This window comes from Danio rerio, chromosome 11 (genome assembly GCF_049306965.1).
Source record: "Danio rerio strain Tuebingen ecotype United States chromosome 11, GRCz12tu, whole genome shotgun sequence".
Classification (NCBI taxonomy): domain Eukaryota; kingdom Metazoa; phylum Chordata; class Actinopteri; order Cypriniformes; family Danionidae; genus Danio; species Danio rerio.
In genome coordinates this window covers 9,575,001-9,595,625 of record NC_133186.1, presented here as the reverse complement: position 1 = coordinate 9,595,625, position 20,625 = coordinate 9,575,001, and the positions used below count along the sequence as shown (strand labels likewise).

The following is a 20,625-nucleotide window of genomic DNA, read 5'->3' as shown; positions in this document are numbered from 1 at the left end:
CGGCCAATTTAGCTTTTTCAGTTCCTCACCTATAGCTAGGGCCAGACAGAATATGTGGACATTTTTTTGCTGTTTATGCAGAGAATAAAAAAAATAAATAAATCAGCGAAATTATTTTGCGATTATCGTAAAAAAAAAACTTAATATATGAAATAAAAAAATAACAGCTTTTTAACTTTTATGTAATGTTTACAATGCAAATCCATCTAAATCCACTTATTCAACAAACAAAGCAAGTCTCTCATATAATATCTCTACTGAAAGAAAAAAAATGTTACTTTACAAACTATAATTTTTATTATTTATTATTAAATAAATTAATTATTAAATAAATCAAACAAACACTTTTATATTAGTCAATAATATTACTGAAATTAATTTAAAAACTGAATTTAACCTAAGCTTTTTTTACGGGCTTGCTTCAGTCTTTAAAGTGATTACATTGTTGACTGCGGGATCTTAAACATTATTTTAGCTAAGTTGATACTTTTTCAAACTAAATAAACAACTTCCAACATGCTTTTCTTAAGCCACCATAAAGTTTGTCCTCAAATTTACCATCTAGTTATTTGTCATAATTTAAAATAAATTATAGATAAATATAAATCTGAATAGCCAGGATTTATTAAAACATGTAATCGATAAAAAAAAATTATTGATTAAATAGTTCTTGCTGACAATTGGGATAAACCAAGCATTTTAAGCATAATGGCAAATTGTAAAGATAAAAATTGGAATAAATTAATTATCTTGGGTTATTTATATGTTAAAGGGATAGTTTACCCCCCCCAAAAAAATCATTTACTCACTTTTGTTTTCTGTCACACACGTTAGAAGATATTTTAAAGAATGTTGAAAATATAACGGCCTTTCATAGTACCGTCACAATCAAAGCACTTTTTTATTTTATTTTGTGTTCATATTGATTTTAATCCCCCTCTAAAAAAATCTTGTCCAATATTTTTTATTATCGATTAGTTACAACCCTTATAAAACAGTAAGTGAAAGAGAAAGCGAGTGGAGGAGACCGATGAGTAAAGCTGAGAGCCAAAGCCTGGCCGAAGGGCAGAAGCTCCAGTAATCCCCGGATCAGTCTCTGAAACACCTCTTCCTTTCACACACTGGCTTGTCTGGATGCCAGTACAGGCTGTTCTTTGAGCAGCGCTGAGATCTGTGTCAAAGGCCAGCATCGTCTCACTGAAAAACCATAGCTGGTGCCAAAAAGAGTTGGTTAAGGTAGTGAGGGCTGGTAGTGTGAGGCTCTGCCTGGTGAACAGGTCACGGTCTGGAAGACTCAAACAGTGGCTTTCTTGTGTTTTACTAAGGCCTTGCTCTCATGTTCAGAGGCTTCGATGTTATTTAAAGACTCTTACTGTTCAGCCAAGCTGTAATGATGGTGTTGGGTTAAAAGAAGGTCAACGTATTAACCGTCAAACGCAGTGTTTAAGGCTGGAAACACTAAAATGTCTAGTATAAAAATAATATAATATAGATATATAATAAAATAATTTAGTCTTAAGATTTTTAAAATGTTAGAAAATGTTAGCACACCAAACACAAGCATATTTTCAACCTGAATGTGAACACAGGAAGTCTCCTAAAATCTCTCGAGAAGCCAGAACAATTATGATAGATGAATAAACAAATTAAAGAAAAAAGGGTTGTTTCCACAAATCGAAAAGTTGATCTTCCATTTCTGCTGTCCAAATCCAGTTCACTTTGAGCTGCGCCATGACTGTCAGCTCACTTTTTAATTGGATAGTTTTGTTTCTCCAGCACGTATGCATGTTTGTTACCGAGATTTGTCTGAAGAAAATTTGTCTAAAAATTGGTTAAAAATCAGTCAGATTTTCTTGTGACGTGTGCCCACTCTTAGGCAAGACTTGTCTTTTTATGGTTGTTTGATTATTTTTTTAGTGTAATGAAAAGAAACTATCCAAAACACGCCTTATTTTTTATTAAATTAATTGATTGATTGATTGATTGATTGATTGATTGATTGATTGATTGTCTAAATGAGTGGTTGGTTGGTTGGTTGGTTGGTTGGTTGGTTGGTTGGTTGGTTGGTTGGTTGGTTGGTTGGTTGGTTGGTTGGTTGATTGATTGGTTGATTGGTTGGCTAGTTGGTTGGTTTGATTAATTGATTTGCTAATTGATTTTTTGGTTTGGTTGGTTGTTGGTGAATGATAGGTTGATTTGGTAGTCTGAATGATGATTGATTGATTGATTGATTGATTGATTGATTGATTGATTGATTGATTGATTGATTGATTGATTGATTTGCTGAATTGATTGACATGTATCAGTGACTGTAATCTTATATTGAAATACATATTTTTAAAATGCAATTTCTCAAAATTAGTTGTTCTCTCATAGATTTAAATCTCAATCTCAGCAGCATTTACAGTAAATACCTTAAACTTAATGGTTTGATTTATTGTTGTATTTTCACATCTTTGTTTTAAAATGATTGGTAAAATGTATGTATAATTTAACAATCGTGTACAATTTATTCTAAATAAGTTTTTATTTATTTTTAAATCCAGACTTCAGTGTTTAGTTTTGTGTTACAAATGTATGCAAATCAGTGCACATTTATTTATATTATGCCTTATATGCAAATGTAAATATAATATTTTTTAAAATCAAATACTGAAAATCTGAATGCAATCTAACGATTGATTGATTGATTGATTGATTGATTGATTGATTTATTGATTGATTGATTGATTGATTGATTGATTGATCAAGTTATTGCCCTATTCACCTACAGTGTTAACTTAAAGTAGTCTTATACATTATACCAGTCACTTATTTTGACTTCACGTATTTATCAGTGTCTTTTACTCAACATATATTCTTCTTTTCTTTGTCTTTTTGATTGTTGGACTCCTTTGTATTCTTATTTGTGCTTCTGTTAAGTTGTTTTTGTGAGTTTTCCTTTATCATTTTATCCTCTCCGGCTTTGCTAAGACACTGGAGATGAATAAAGGCCGCAGGTCAGCTCAGTTGATGTAGAGGAGGATTCACTGAAAATGAATTATGTCTGCTGGTAATGCGTTTATTTGCAAAGGAGGTCTGTGTTTTAGCATCTGATTTGCAGTATTAAAATCCCAAATAAGTAAATACACTTTTTAAATGGGCATATTGGCTGTTTGGTTTTATATATTTAAAACATAGAAATATTGTATTCTTACCCTAACACTCAAAGAAAACATTTAACAATTTTAAAATATTTAGTGTATAAATGTTTATTTCAAGAGTTCACACTTAAATATTGCTGGTTAAACGTAGCAGGTTTTGCATGCTGTCCCAGGAGAGAACCCTGAGTTCAGAGATAATTGATCCCTGGGCTCCCCCCTGATCGATATGTAAGGAGAGTACCAGATCAGGTAGTTTTCGAGAGCTCCCCCTGGTAAAGGAGGACAGGGAAAGATGGGGTAGATGGGGGTTTCTTCAGAAAATTAAGATAAGGGAGTAGTTTTAGCCGGGCTACTTAAAATGAGTTTGGATTAATCTGATTGGCTAACTAATGATTGTAGATGAGAGACTAGCTGCGATCAATCATATCACATGCTCCTCTCAAAATTAGTTTGTTAAAACTTTACTAAAAATACAAAATTTTGATTTTGAAATGTTTAGCTTCTGTTGCTTCAAATCATTTGCCATATTTAACTGTTTTCTTTAGCATGGATCTACTTTAAACAGGGACATTTTTTTTTTTTTTAGTTTAAACTTTATTGTCCGTTCTGCTTGACACAGAAAGGAAATTTTTCTTCAACACTGGATTTAGGACAACAATTACAAACATACAACAACGACACAATAACTCTTATCAACACAACAACATAAGTTAAAAGTTTAAAAACCAAATTAGCCCCATGCACAATACTGCAAAGCATTCTTGGTAACCACCTCATTCACTACAAACATTGATCCAGTTTAGAACAACAACTCCCATTGTGATAAATGACTTTTTATAGGCATTTCTTTGTGCTTTAGGAATTCTAAACCTGCGTCCTGATGGTAGCAATTCAAATGCTGAGTGAAGGGGATGTGTATTATCTATCTAAAATCACAACTGCTCTTTTTTTCCATAAAAGAGTCAAATAAAATCAAAAATAAATTCAATGCAATGAATGCTGTTTGTGACCAGTTATCTTATTTGCTTGATTGATAATTTGCGCTTATTTCTTTTTCTGTTTAAGTGTTGTGTTACCAAACCATGAAACTATTATATGTGAGAACACTCTCTATAAGTGATCTATATGCCAAGTTTAAAGTCTGTGTACTAATATTAAAACTTCTCAATTTGCGGAGGAGATAGAGGCGCTGACTTGCTTTCTTATAGACCGCCTCTACATTACTATTAAAATTCAGTTTATTGTCAATAATTGTGCCTAAATACTTGAAATTTGAAACCTGCTCTACTATTTGTCCGTTTATGGTGACTGGTTTAAAGAGTCCAGTATCTACTCTTCTTGTTTGACTCCCCAGACATAACTCTTTTGTTTTCCCAATATTTAGGTGTAATGAAAATACCAAATCCATATAATTTGGCTCTTGCACTTGAGAATGTCTTTGCATTGCTGACTTTTCTTGTCTCTTTTTCTCTCTATGGGTATCAGCAATGCTTTTAGAGCCTCCAGCTTGCCAGACAAACATCTCTTTTTTTATCTTCTCTCAAAGTTCAGAGGAAGTTCAGCATCTTTTCTTTTGCTCCTGACTGGAAAAGTCAACAACAGCGTATATAAGGAGTTGCTTGGATGTTTGGTGTGTTAAATGAAAGTGTGCGTTATATGGATTTGGTATTTTATTTATCATCAGATGATATTTTACTTTGGTCAATTTTATTTTATTTTATTGTGTGAAGTTAGATTTGCACTGTATCTGACAAGTTCAGACAAGTTGTAAAGATACATGCAGCTTGTTTATTATAAACTGAGTGTATCTATATGCCTGCTCACAATTCAGTGTAAACATGCAGTGGTGCCTTAAAGCAGACCTACAATACACTAGGTCTGAACCAATTCAGTCCCTAGTGAAGGTGGCACGATACTGTTTTAGAAGCAGGCAAATGTACAAAACCAGCTGGTTACATATTGTAGAGATAATTTACAGTTTGAACCCAAAAATGACCAATCTGTAAGATAAAGAAGATCCAGGATCAGAGATTCAAATTAAAAGAAAGTTTACTGAAGATAGTTTGCAGTTTAATGAGCAGAAGCCAGCTTCAACACTTACAAATGAGTTTGTAGGTGGCTCTGCTTATAATCTCAAAACATCAACAATTATACTCTTACATACTGTGAATAACTGTGTCATGCAGCACATGTAGGTGTTTTAACCTGACTGGTTAAAACATAGACTAGGAAAATTTTCACGTGTTTAGGTGCATACAATTCTGAACGATATCTCAATATGTCAAGCATGCAAACGTCAGACAGCCACTAGGATGTTCAGAGCTGACCCCTGACCTATGAAAGGATCCACAATCTAATAGAACACACACACACACACACACACACACACACACTCAAAATACAATTGTTTCTTACCCAATGATGAATGTAATCTCAGCCGTCTTTATCAAAACTGGTTAAAAACTGGTATAATCTACATCCAAACTGGCAGCTTACATACCTAGGAATTAATTTTAAAATATTTAACACATAAAATGGTCAATAACTCAGTAAACAGTTGTTTCCAATTCTTTAAGAGTCCAGGTCCTCTCAAAAGGTCTCCATGATCTTTGACCTGGCTGGTTAGATTCTGAGGAAACAAATCATTTGGCATTCAGAAAAAGCAGTGACGAACATGTTATTCTAGTTTTACTTATGAATGGGTTGACACCAAGGCCCAATTCCAATTCTATGATCCTTGAAACAGAGTGTGAAGGGGAACGGCTTCAAAATTTACCCCTAAGAAATGGGACAGCACTTCAACACCTGCACATGTCATCGTATGTCATGACGATCTCTTGCTTCATGTTAGATTGACGATTGCGACTGCTGTAGTTATTTTAGTTTTGTTATACTTTGGTATTTATCTAAGGCATATATATCATGTTATTATAACGATCTAATGTGGCAATAAGATTGTAATTGTACTGTGCATTTACACTGTGGCCAAATTCATCATGTTAAAACACAAAAAAAAACAACTTTAACATTATACCAGACACTGAAAAAAAAGATCATTCCCAGTCACTAGACTTGGTATTAAGTGTCATTGAGTAACAGAATGTTGTGGGACTGCTATATGGGAGTTATTATTATGGATTATAGATAGCTGAGTTTCGCGTTTTTTATTTTTTAAATTTTTTTTAAAGCAAGACAGTAAAACACTAATGCGGTTATGAATGTATTAAACAGGCTTATTTGTTGTAAAAGTTCGTAACAATGGCAAAAAAAAATTAATAAATAATAATAATAATTTGTGGATCTCCTTACTTTAGTTTGCAGCTATGTTGCCATTGTGGCTGGTGTATTCTGGGAAATTTTCTTACCCCTTGGTTTCAAGTGTGGTCCTGAAATATCTCCATTTAAAGGGCGATCTACTCTTGCTCTTAGCCCTACGCATTCAAGCAAAAGAGAATTGGGACATTGGTAAGGGGAAGGGCTGAAGGCTGATTTATGTATATGCTAAGGCGCACATAGCAGAAGTATGAATGCACAGCTATGCGCTTTGCATGCGCTGCGGGTCACACCGATCACTTGACACAGAAGTATAAACCAGGCTCAAGGGGTAGAACAGGGATTGGGCCTAAGGTCATCCTAAAATCTAGGCTCTTAAACATTAAACTTTATTAATAATTACAAAGACATTAGAAAAGACATGTATTACTCCATCCTGTAGCACACATCCATCAGAAAGTCCACACCATCAATATACATTTGCACGGATGGGCCGTTTATGACACAGTACAGACACTCAGACAAATGGCAAAGATAACATGCAGCTTGCTTATTATAAACTGCTTCTGATACAGTAATATATCGCCTTAAATACTAGGGACTGTGGTTGGTCAGGTATGGCATATTTCAGGTCTATTTCAAGGCATCACTGCATCTTTATACTGATTACAGAGCAGACACAGAACCACATTATGGCAACCTTAAATTGGATGCATATATGTGACTTTACTTGCTGATATACTGACTGATATATTTGTACTCATTTACACTCATTTACTACATTGTAATTGTTTTGCCAATACACTTCTGCCTTTATTTTTTGGAGTCATTGTAGAGGCATTATTATTATTATTATTATTATTATTATTATTATTATTATTATTATTATTATTATTATTATTAATTTTATTATTATTTTTCATTCATTCATTTTCTTGTCGGTCTTGTCCCTTTTATTTATCCGGAGTCGCCACAGCAGAATGAACCGCCAACGTATCCAGCACATTTTTACTCAGCGGATGCCCTTCCAGCCGCAACCCATCTCTGGGAAACATTTACACACACACACACACACACACACACACACAACGGACAATTTAGCCTACCCAATTCACCTGTACCGCATGTCCTTGGACTGTGCGGGAAACCGGAGCACCCGGAGGAAACCCCCCGCGAACGCAGGGAGAACATGCAAACTGCACACAGAAACACCAACTGACCCAGCCAAGGTTTGAACCTGCGACCCAGCGACCTTCTTGCTGTGAGGTGACTGCACTACCTACTGCGCCATTGCGTCGCCATTATTATTATTATTATTATTATTATTATTATTATTATTATTATTATTAATAGTAGTTGTAGTAGTAGTTGTAGTAAACAGTCATGATGTCTATGACCCGTCTATGATTATTGTTTGTGAAGCCTGGCTATTTTTCTGTTTGTCTTTGTAAATGATTGGGCAAATGCACATCTACCAGTTATATATCAGTTTCTCATAGACTGGAAGAGCAAATCATATTGACTTAAAATCTATATTGTATTTTTTTTTAACCTTTTTTTCCTGAATATAATTTTTTTCCTGAATATAATCAATAATTTTGAAATGTTCCTTTGAAGGACAGAAAGGTCAGACACTATTCTCTTGACTGAAAGCTTCCACAGATATGTGCTATCTTTTCCTTTGTTCAATATGGCCTCTCCAAGGACCCCGGGGAATGAAAAAAGAAAAAAGCCAAGCACTTTTATATGTTGTAGAGCTCAGTACCGCCAGTATTATCATCCATAATAGCAGCGTCACAGTTCAATAGCCACCCGGGCGTCACACTGGCCTCATCCAAGCAAAACCCAGTCGACCACCTGCCGTCTTAGGCAAGATATATCAGCTGTCAATCATCTCCACTCAACCGTATTTAATTAAAAAGCCTAGGGATTCAACCCTCTGCTTGCACTTGCTCTACATAAAGATACAAAATGAACTGCATAAAATGGACAGTTGAAGGCATAATTATTAACCCTCCTTTTTTCGAATATTACGTATCCCTAGTGATCTTGTTTACCAGGGCTGTATTTTACACAATATACAGTGCATCCGGAAAGTATTCATAGTACTTCACAAATGTTTATGTTACAGCCTTATTCCAAAATGGATTAAATTCATTTATGTCCTCGAAATTCTACACACAATAGCCCATAATGACAATGTAAAAAAAACATAAACCTGAAAAATTACATGTACATAAGTATTCACAGGCTTTGCTCAATACTTTGTTAACGCTCCTTTGGCAGCAATTACAGCCTCAAGTCTTTTTGAGTATGATGCTACGTGCTTGGCACACCTGTCTTTAGAGATTTTCCCCCATTTACAGTATCTTTGTAGTACCTCTTAAACTCTATCAGGTTGTATGGGAAGCAACAGTGGACAGCCATTTTCAGATCTCTCCAGAGATGTTCAATAGGATTTAGGTCTGGGCTCTGGCTGGGCCACTGAAGGACATTCACTGAGTTGTTGTGAAGCCACTCTATTGATATTTTGACTGTGCTTCACTGTAGGGATGATATTAGCCTGGTGATGAGTGGAGCCTGATTTTCTCCAAACGTGATGCTTGACATTCACTCCAAAGAGTTCCATTTTAGTCTCATCAGACTAAAGAACTTTGTTTCTTATGGTCTGAGAGTCCTTCAGATGTCTTTTGGCAAATTCCAGGCAGGCATTGGCTGCCATCTGCCCACTTTATCATACAGACCTGATGGATTTCACCACAGAGTAAGGTTCTCCGCTCTCCACAGAAGAACGCTGGAGCTCAGACAGAGTGACCATCTGGTTATTGATCACCTCCCAGACTAAGGCCCCTCTCCCTGATCACTCAGCTTAGATGGCCGGCCAGCTCTAGAAAGAGTCCTGGTGGTTCCAAGCATCTTCCACTTATGGATGATGGAGGTCACTGTGCTCATTGGAACTTTCAGAGCAGCAGAATTTTTTTTTATGTAACCTTCCCCAGCCTTGTGCCTCAAGACAATCCTGTCTCAGAAGTCTACAGACAATTCCTTTGTCTTCATGCTTGGTTTGTGCTTTGACATGCACTGTCAACCCTGGGACCTTATATAGACAGGTGTATGCCTTTTCAAATCATGTCCAATCAAGTGAATTTACCACAGGTGAACTCCAATTAAGCTGCTGAAACATCTCAAAAATGATCAGTGGAAACAGAATGTACCTGAGCTCAACTTAGAGCTTCACTTCAAAGGTTTTAAGTACTTGTACATGCGATTTTTCAGGGGTTTTATTTTTAATACTTTTGCAACAATTTTAAATAAGATTTTTTTCACATTGTCATCATGGGGTATTCTGTGTAGAATGTTGAGGAAATAAATGAACTTAAACCATTGTGGAATAAGGCTGTAACATAAAAAATGTGGAAAAAGTGAAGCGCTATGAATACTTTCCGGAAGCACTGTATAGTCATTCTGTATTTATCTATCTATCAACAAACCAATATTGTCCAATGAGCTGCCAAGTTAAACTAATTAACCTAGATAAACAATTGAATTGCATTTTTAGCATAATAATAATAATAATAATAATATTAACAATAATAATGATGATAATAATAATAATAATAATAATAATAATACAATCTTGCAAAATAACTTGTAAACTATTTGTTACTGCTCTGTCATTTAATTCAGTTCAATCAATCTATATATGTTGCGCTTTTACAGTGTAGATTGCATCAAAGCAGCTTAACATATAAGTTCTTGTCTATTGAATTGAAACTGTGTCAGTTCAGTTTTTAGAGTTGAAGTTCAATCTAGTTCAGTTCAGTGTGGCTTAATTTTCACCGGTGAAAGTGAAAGTCCAAACACTGAACAGCAAATCCATTCATGTGCAGCTCCACAAGTCGGAACCAAGTAAGCTCGTTGCGGCAATGGCAAGGAAGAAACTTCAACAATTGACAAAAATAAAGGAAAAAAAAACTTGAGAGAAATCCAGCTTAGTTGGGCATGACCATTTCTCCTCTGACCAAATTGCAGTTTAGGCTGTCGAGCTGCAGTTTAGGTGCCAGAGGCTGGAGAACGCAGGATGTTCACTGTGGAGAAGCTGCAGGTGTGAGTAGGTGCTCTAACACACTAGATCAATGCGGAGACTTGTCTGTCACTGGGGTCTTTCAGGGATCAGTCTTATGCTCTCCACTCCTCCATGACTGCCACATCATCTGCTGAGGATACGGTCTGGTCCAGGATAATGGATACCTCTAAAATTCCTATATGCTTGACATGATATCAAAGACCAAATACATTAGTTATTAAATATATTATGTTTAAAAATATGTTGAAAAAAAAGGATATGCGTTAAACAAAACTTATATTTTTTTTATTTTAAAAATTTCACACTTTGGGCTAATAGTTTTGCCTCTAACCATATATTTCCAACATAGGAATTAATATCAGAATATAATCATTTTGGTAGGGTAAAGACTTTGAAGCTAAAATAAAAAATAAAAAAAAGATGTTGATGCTTTTGTTGTCTTTGTTTGCTTGTTTGTTTGTCTAGTTTTTTGTTTGCTATGGATTTTTATTTTAAAATGTTTGTTTTTGTTAGTTTTTAATTAATTAATTTATTTATTTTAACTTTTATTTATTTATTTATTTATTTATTTATTTATTTATTTATGTTCTATTCATTTTCTATTTACTTCTACACCTGATAGATTTTTTCCTATACTCCAAAACACGTTTTGTGATTAGATCAGCTGTCAATCATCTCCACTCAACCATGTTTAATTAAAACCCTAGATATTCACTCCTCTGCGTGTACATGCAGAATATAAAGATGCAAAATGGCTTGCACAAAAGGTATATTTCCAACAAAGGGAATTACAGTTTGACATCGGCATATTCATTCTGATAGGATAATTGCTTTGAAGCTTGGAGAAATAAAGCCTCATCTGGCGGCTTTGTTGACAGACTTCCTGTGTGAAAATACCTGATTTTTGTTGCTTGACAGGGGAGAGCAAGGCTTCTCTTCTGATGTCTATATTAGTCTCAGTAACAGATGGCACTGAGTTAAGGATCTGCTGTCGGAGGGTTTGCAGACTCCTCTTGTTTCTAGCCAGCGGCTGCGGCCATGAGCTGGGTTTTGCAAGGAAGTGACTGATCTTTTTGTTCCAGGTGGAAGAGGAAGCATCAATCATCAGGTCGGGCTGTTGAAAGCAGTCTGTAAATGCTGCTTGACAAGAGGTTTGATTTGGTCAAGCTGTGACTGGTTTGATCACTGATTAACTGCAGCTTCTGTTGCTCTGACGTATTTTATGATTGGTCAATGAAGACAGTAAAGGTTATGGATATGTCTTTGTTAGAGATGGACCCAAGCCTAACTCGACTTTAGAATTATTAAAGGACTAAGACTTCATGTATGTTAAGTCAGATATATCGATATAGCAATTTAATATGCAAAATCAAAACTTTAACATTTTTAAGCATTTTCATACTTTGTAATCCACACTGCTCATGGTAAATACACACAGCTCTGGAAAATATTAGGATTTCAAGGTTATGCTTTATTTTTACAAGGCAAGATTATTTTTTATAGCATATAACAAATTAGAAATTAAAAATTGAGAATAAAAAAATGATGAAAATAGATTAAAATGAGTTAAAACAGGTTTTAAAGGAATGGAAAAGAAAAGAAAGACACAGTAGTTCAATCTGTCGGACATAAATGTTGCACAGTGCTCATTCAGGCACATCTAAACAGATGTGTTTTCAGTTTTGATTTGAATGTATCTAATGTTGGAACACATCTAATCATTTCTGGAAGCTGATTCCACAGTAGGGGCATAGCTGCTTTGAACTCTTGGAATTTTTAATTAACTTGATCTTAATGATCTGAGTGATTTGTCATGTTTGAATTTAGTCAGCATATCTGTAATATATTGAGGCCCTAGGCCATTTAGTGATTTATAGACAAGTAATAATACTTTAAAATGTATTCCGAATGTAGCTGGGAGCCAATGCAAAGACCTGAGGACAGGTGTGATGTGCTCTTTTTGGGTTCTGGTCAGAATCCGGGCAGCAGCATTCAGGGTGAGCTGCAACTGTCTGTCTGTCTTTTTGGGAAGGCCAGTGAGAAGGCCGTTACAGTAATCCACTCTGGTGGTGATAAAAGCATGAACAAGTCCTCACTAGAAACAAAGCATCTACTTGCAATTTTTTTAGATGATACTATGCTGATTTAGTTACTGCTTTGACATGACTACTTAAATCAGATCTGACTCCAGAATCACACCTAGATTCTTGACCTTATTTTTGTTGTTGTTTGATCCTTAGAGCCAAGGTGCACATTTCCCTTGAGAACCTCATCTCTGTTCCTAAATGCAATGACTTCAGTTTGTCCCCCAATGTCTTTGTATATTTTATATATATAATTATATAATATATATATATAATATATATAATTATATATATATATATATATATATATATATATATATATATATATATATATATATATATATATATATATATATATATATATATATATATATATATATTTTTTTTTTTTTTTTTTTTTTTTTTTTTTCAAAATGACATTTTCTTAGTTTTTATTTTAAGGAAACTTTTTATTATTATTATTATTAATATTATTATTATTAAAATTATTGTTGTTATTATTTTATTATTATTATTATTAATTACTTTTTTCTCGACATTTCAAAAAAAAAAAAAAAGTACTCCACTAATGTAAATGAGTAAATGCTTTTCACGATGGCATGACATTTTCTGTGCTAGTTATCAGATTTTGTTTGTCTTAAGTGCTAAATATATCTTCAAAGATTAAAATTCACTCAAAATAGAACATTTTGAACCTGTTTAAGCATTTCATGAATCACCTAGCACCCCTGATTTAGCTAAAAAACTAAGAAAAGAAGCTCAAATGATGAAGACAAAAAGTCATCTACAAATTGCATGGCCTAAAGGTGAATACATTAACATTGTTTTTTTTTTTAGTGTTGGGCTTTCTCTTTAAAGTTAAGCCATTATGAGGTTTTTTGGAAACAATACAACAAGTCAATATTTTTAATTTATCTTATTTTCGTGATTGTACAATAATTAATGGAAGTTACATTCATTTATTCATTAATTTTTCTTTGCCTCAGTCCCTTTATTCATCAGGGGTCGCCACAGCAGATTAAACCATCAACTTATCCACTATATGTTTTACATAGCGGATGCCTTTCCAACTGCAACCCAGTACTGGGAAGCACACATACACTCTCACATTCACGAACACACACTACGGCTAATTTAATTTAGTTTGCTCAATTCACATAAAGCACATGTCTTTGGACTTTGGGGGAAACTGGAGCACACGGAAGAAAACCCATGCGGACACGGGGAGAACATGCAAACTCCACACAGAAATGTCAACTGACCCAGCCGAGACTCAAACTAATGACTTTCTTGCTGTGAGGCAACAGTGCTAACTACTGAGCCCCCGTGTCACCCATTAAGTTACATATTTCTTTAATAATGATTTTAAAATAATATGTATTGTAAAAAAAATGCATCAATATCAGTGAGATGTTTCATATTGATTTCATTTTATTCAGATGTATTTACATGCATTGCATTGAAAAGTAACTTTTTAAGCACACACATTTCACCAAACGCATCGTTTTCCATTTCACCAAAAAGTGACATTTCTTTAGCAATTCTCTAAAATTGGACACACAATCATTTGAGGCAACGGTTCCTCCATAAGTAATGTCTTGGGTTACTATTTAAGTCTTTTGCCAGCTGCAGTGAAGAAGCATTACCTGAGAGAGGTTAGGAATCATCCTCTCCACTCATGCAGAGCACGCTTTTAATTAGATTACCCAGGCACCCATGCACAGCCGTGAGGGATTGGACACACTCTGTCAGGTCACAGTGGCTCAGTGTGGGGCTGGACTGCTTGTCCGCTCTCCTGAATCACAGGATGAGTCTTGTGCTCAAGAAGTTAGGACGAAATAAAAAAATTAAAATAAATAAATGAAAGTAAAACCCTTGCTTAAATAAAAATGACACGTGTGTACAGGAATAACTGCACAAAGGAATTTTTCAGTCTTTCTGTTTACGCTGTGCATATGAAGAAACATCGTAAAAGTAGTACTGTTGATTCCAATATATTGTTTTTTTTAGCCTGATACTTCCTAAAGGCTATTTTAAACATTTAATAGAATTAGTTCTTGGTTTGACTAGGCTTGAATCTTTACACTCATCGACCACTTCATCAAGTAAACCTTACTAGTACTGGGTTGGACCACCTTTAGCCTTCAGAACTGCCTTAATCCTTCGTGGCATAGATTAAACAAAGTACTGGAAATATTCCTCAGAGACTTTGTTCCATATTGATATGATAGCATTACGCAGTTGTTGCAGATTTGTCGGCTGTATATCCCATTCCACCACATCCCAAATGAGCTCTATTGGATTGAGATCTGGTGACTGTGAGACCATTTGAGTACAGTGAACTCATTGTCATGTTCAAGAAACCAGTCTGAGATGATTCATGCTTTGACCTGGTGCATTATCCTGCTGAAAGTAGCCATCAGAAGATGGGTACATTGTGGTCATAAAGGGATGGACGTGGTCGGCAACAATACTCAGGTAGGCTGGGGCAATGACACGATGCTTAGTTGGTACTAATGGACCCAATGTGTGCCAAGAAAATATCCCCCACACAATTACACCACCACTACCAGACTGAACTGTTTGTTAAAAGGCAGAATGAATCCATGCTTTCATGTTGTTGATGCCAAATTCTGACCCTACCACCCAAATGTTGCAGCAGCAATTGAGTCTCATCAGATGAGGCAAGGTTTTGCCAATCTTCTACTGTGCGAGTTTGGTGAGCCAGTGCGAATTGTTGCCTCAGTTTCCTGTTGTTAGCTGACAGCAGTGACACCCAGTGTTGTCTTCTGCTGCTGTAGCCCATCTGCTTCAAGGTTCAACATTCAGAGATGCTCTTCTGCATACCTCAGTTGAAATGAGTGTTTATTTGAGTCACTGTTGCTTTTCTATCTGCTCGAGACCAGTCTGGCCATTCTTCTTTGACATCTGGCATCAACAAGGTAGTTGTGCCCACAGAACTGCCGCTCACTGGATATTTTCTCTTTTTCGGACCATTCTCTGTAAACACTAGAGAAGGTTGTGCGTGAAATTCTCAGTAAATCACTCAGACCAGCTCTGGCACCAACAACCATGCCACGTTTAAAGTCACACCTTGGCCGTGCCTACATGCCTAAATGCATTGAGTTGCTGCCATTTATATGGCTAATTAGAAATTCGCGTTAATAAACAGTTGGACAGGTGTACTTATTAAAGTCCTTTGAGTGTATGTTTGCTGATGTTTTCTCTCATTCAACATTAGTGATTTTGTCTGATTCTCCTTTCTTTCTTTCTTTCTTTCTTTCTTTCTTTCTTTCTTTCTTTCTTTCTTTCTTTCTTTCTTTCTTTCTTTCTTTCTGATTAATTTTAATTCATTGCTTTCTCTCACCCTACTTGTATTTATAATGTGTTATATTATTAGTTTTACTTTACTGTAGTTTACCTACACATTGATTTTTCCCTCCCTTTCTTCCATAATTAAAAGTTACCAAACTCCTTGAACAATGGAGGGCTTCCCTCACAACTGAAAAGATCAGGTTGTTGGGGGAGTATTATGAAGGGTTAACTATTCCAAATTGTAATGATATTTTCCCGTTTTTGTCATTATCTCCCAACTTGTCTCCCAAACTGTAAAGGGCTGTTTTTACATTGTAAAGATGTGACAATAATTCGGCAAGAGTCAGCTTCTGGGAAGGTTTTATATAAAACGTGTTAAAGTTTTTAACAAAATGGTTCTGAACAATAGAGTGAACACTCCATGGCGTGATGTTTTAAAGTTGAATGAGGATGAGCACCCCCCATGGCGATCACTGTACAAGTCACCATTAACTAAAAGACATGGAGATTTGCAGTGGAGAATTTTACATGGTGCCGTTGCAGTTAATGCTTTTATTTCAATTTGAAATCCTGACGATGGTCACGACTGTTTTTCTGCTTGCAGAGAGAAACTGTTTTTCACACGTTAACGCAATGTTCCAGATTTGAGCCTTTGTTTACTGTTTTACAGAATTTGTTTGTATCTTTTGGAGAAACCTTTTCCACTAACACTTTTATTTGTGGGTTTAAATATGTTCAGATGAAACGCTTTAGATGTCAGCTTCTCAATTTTTTATTAGGACAAGCTGAAATGGCGGTGTATAGTACCAGAAAGCAAAAAAAAAAAAAATAAAGAAATGTGAGTCACAACTTGTTGGCAGTTTTTGTTATTTCTGTCAAATCAAGAATTCCTGTTGATTTTAGGTTTTTTTTAAGCTATGGTTGATCTTCCTTCTTTTGACTTAATGTGTTGTTATGCCGGTGCTCTGTGTAAGCTTTTTGAAAATGAGTTGGTTTCTGCTCCCATTTTGGGTTAATATTTTTTTCTTTTTCTCACTTTTTCTTTTTTGTGAGTTGATTGTTTAAATAATGTATTAATGTTTTTGTAATAGTGTGAAAATCAAAATTTCTTTCTTTTTTTCTTTCTTTTTTTCTTTCTTTTTTTCTTTCTTTCTTTCTTTCTTTCTTTCTTTCTTTTTTCCTTTTTTCTTACTTTATTCTTTCTTTCTTTCTTTCTTTCTTTCTTTCTTTCTGTCTGTCTTTCTTTCTTTCTTTCTTTCTTTCTTTCTTTCTTTCAGATTAATTTTAATACATTGCCTTCTCTCACCCTGCTTGCATTTATATTGTACTTTATTATTAGTTTTACTCTACTGTAGTTTACCTACACATTGATTTTTCCCTCCCTTTCTTCCATAATCAAATTCTGGTTTCGGCACAAATTTAGCTGAGAAAATATGCATATTGTTGCTCACTTTATAGCAGGGGTCACCAATATTGGTCCTGGAGGGCTGGTGTCCCTGCTGGGTTTAGCTCCAACTTGCCTCAACACACCTGCCTGGATGTTTCAAGTATACCTAGCAAGACCTTGATTAGCTTGTTCAGGTTTGATTAGGGTTGGACCTAAAATTTGCAGGGCACCGGCCCTCCAGGAACAACAAGTTTGGTGACCACTGCTTTATAAACATAAACACCCCCCCTATAAACCCCCCCTATAAACACCCCCCCCCCCATCCCCCCCTCATATTGTACTTTCCAAAAACACCACCAATACAAAACCGATGATATGTGATGATGCTGAATATTGTTGTGTGCATTAAACATCTTGCAGGGTAAAGCAGACCAGACACTGTATTTTTAGTTTGAACTTTTTAGTACAGATACAACAGGATGTTCTTGCTCTTCTTTTTGTGTTGCGAAAATCAGTTTTAAAAGATTTAACCTTCTTTTTACAACTAAAAAAAAAACTGTTATAATGAGACATGTGATTGTTAGCACAGTAGAGGAACAGTCTGTGCAGTTGGGTAGCGGATATTGTTAACGTCATGTGGCAATGATCAACGTCTGCAAATTTATCACAGTGTATAAAGGAGAAAGAAATGCAGTTAAATGATTTATAGTCTCTGGAGGCTCTTGGCTTGCTTTTACACTTCAATTAATTTTGTTTTGAAGATTGAGAGAATGGGCAGGCCTGCTGTGTTTCTTCTATAAAATTGCAGAGCGAGCTTTGGCATGCTGATGGGCTCTCAAGCCCTCAAAGTTTTCGAGTTACAAGATAACAATGTGTTTCTTTTTGTGCCTTCCACGTGCCGTGACGGGTAAGAAATAAGCGAAGCCGAGCTGCCAGAGCACCTTAGCAGCGCTTCATTTCTCCCTCTCATGTTTAACCGTCTGTTGCTAATTTACTTTCTCTCCCGGCAATCCTTTTTTAATAGTGCATCCGTTTGTTCAGGAGACAATTGATTCTCTGCACTGCCATATTCATCAGTTACATTAACTGAGGCTTGTCCGGAATATGAATTATGGAGGCTGTCTCTCCATTTCTGTCCCGTGCTTCGAGCCACGGCTTCACGTCAACAGACCATGTAAATACCTTTGAGGAAAACAAATGTTAACCTAAAGTCAACAATGTGCTAATTACGCTAATGATAATGAGTCTCGCGCATATTCATCAACATGCTGTTAAGTGTCGTGTTGTTGTTGGGTTGCCTTCACAAAATACTTGGCATTTATTAATATCTGCTTTCTGTTGTGTCTGATTGAACACAGGGACTTTGACAGCTTGTCAGATCTTACCGAAGAGTCCAAGGTCAAATATATTGCACAGCGGTGGAAGGAGATTGGCTTGAAGGATGTCCAAGTTACCAAACACATGGCCCTTCTGAGCCATCCTGGACCCGTTCTCAGTACCATTGTTGATAAGAGCGGAAACCAGTGCTATCTGCCCAGCGGAGCGAGATGTGAGAAGCAGTTCACAACCACAAGTGAGGCTTTTGCCTTTGCGGCCTACTCTGCAGTGGGCAATATAGTGGTGAGTCAAACAATCAATTAATTAAAGTTATGATAATTATGTTAATGATGTTAATGTTAAATATTGCAATGTGTTTATTGTGGTAATCATTCATTTATTTTATTTTCGGCTTAGTCCCTTTGTTAATCTTGGGTCACCACAGTGAAATAAATCGTCAACTTATCCAGCATATTTTATTAAGCAGTGGATGCCCTTCCAGCGGCAACCCATCACTGGGAAACACCCATACACTCATATTCACACACATACCCTACGGACAATTTAGTTTACCCAATTCAACTACAGCGCATGTCTTTGGACTGTGGGGGAAACCGGAGCACCTGGAGGAAACCCATGCAAACATGGGGAGAACATGCAAACTCCCCACCGAAATGCCAACTGACCCAGCCGAGGGTTGATTAAGCGACCTTCTTACTGTGAGGCAATCGTGCTACCCAATGCGCCTCTGTGCTGCCTATGTTTTATTTAACAATGCTAAAAAATATAAGCTTTTATTTGATTATTTTTTATGAATTCATAATGTAAAAAAGACTGCAAAAAAGCTATTTTTAAAGTTATTTTGGAAGAAAAAAAAAGATCAAATATTCCAAAAGCAGCACAAAAGAAATACAAATCATGATGATTTTTGTACCATTAATACCATAATAAAATAACTATTATATTATATTGATTTCTGAAGGATCATGTGACCGTGAAGACTGGAGTAATGATGATGAAAAACTTGATTTCAATAACATGAATAACTTTGAAACTATATTCTATAGCAAATTTGGTTAACACTTTATAACTTCACACTATGAATTATTTATTAAGCATAATCATACACTGTAAAAAAATGTCTGTGATTTCAACGGTAAAAAACTGTAAAAATGCTACAGTACAAATCCGTAATCTGGTTAACGGTATGTTTCCTTAATATATACGGCGAATAACCGTAAATTGACTTTCCCAGAATTCCCTGCATGGCACATCACTTTTTATGCATTTGGTTTATATTAATATGAATCTTTTTAGTTGTTTCCCCATCATTTATGTACATTAGAGATTTATGTTACATCTAATGTTGATAAACAATGTTTATTTCATGACTTTAATTTTATTCGTGTTACCATACTGGTGTTTAGTAGCTGTGTGAATGACACTGAGCACCTTCTATATGCTGATACTCTTTTCTGCTTGTGGGAAAAGTTGATTGTGTTGAGCATTGGCTCATTATGTAACTTCCTCATCACCACCTGCATGTGGGTGTGCTAATGTGTCTAACTGTGTAACAAAAGATGTGTAGATGTTGATCATTCAAAATACAGACGTATTACCTCTATAAATTAATAAAATACGGTAATTAACCATAAAAATCAAAAAAATTACTTTTACGATTTGTACCGTGTTTTTAACGGTAAAGTACTGGCAACCACAGCTGCCGTTTTTTTTTTACCGTAAATTTTACGGATTTATTTTTTACTGTGTATAGTTAATGTATTATTTGATACATGTGAGCTCTACATTAATAGACGTTATTAAACAGTTTATAACTGCAGATACAAATGCTCTATTCTTGACCTACAAGCACATTTGAAATGTGCTTAATTATCGAGCTTTCGTAATTTTAGACTGATTAATTTTTCATGATTAAATTAAGTATCGAATAACTTACAAATCATTTGTATTTAAGGGTGCTTTCACACTAGCACTTTGAGTCCGCACCCGGGTTCATTT

The 20,625-nt window shown here is 35.4% G+C and overlaps 1 protein-coding gene across 6 annotated transcripts in view; it reads left to right on the top strand.

The window, feature by feature from the left end:
- Positions 1-20,625, top strand: part of naaladl2 (N-acetylated alpha-linked acidic dipeptidase like 2) — a 635,527-nt gene that overhangs the window by 301,222 nt on the left and 313,680 nt on the right. For all 6 annotated transcript variants that reach the window (XM_073916359.1, XM_073916358.1, XM_073916357.1 and 3 more), the window contains one exon: positions 18,648-18,909. In XM_073916359.1, coding sequence (XP_073772460.1) covers positions 18,648-18,909 — 262 coding nt within the window. The remainder of the gene's footprint in view (positions 1-18,647; positions 18,910-20,625) is intronic.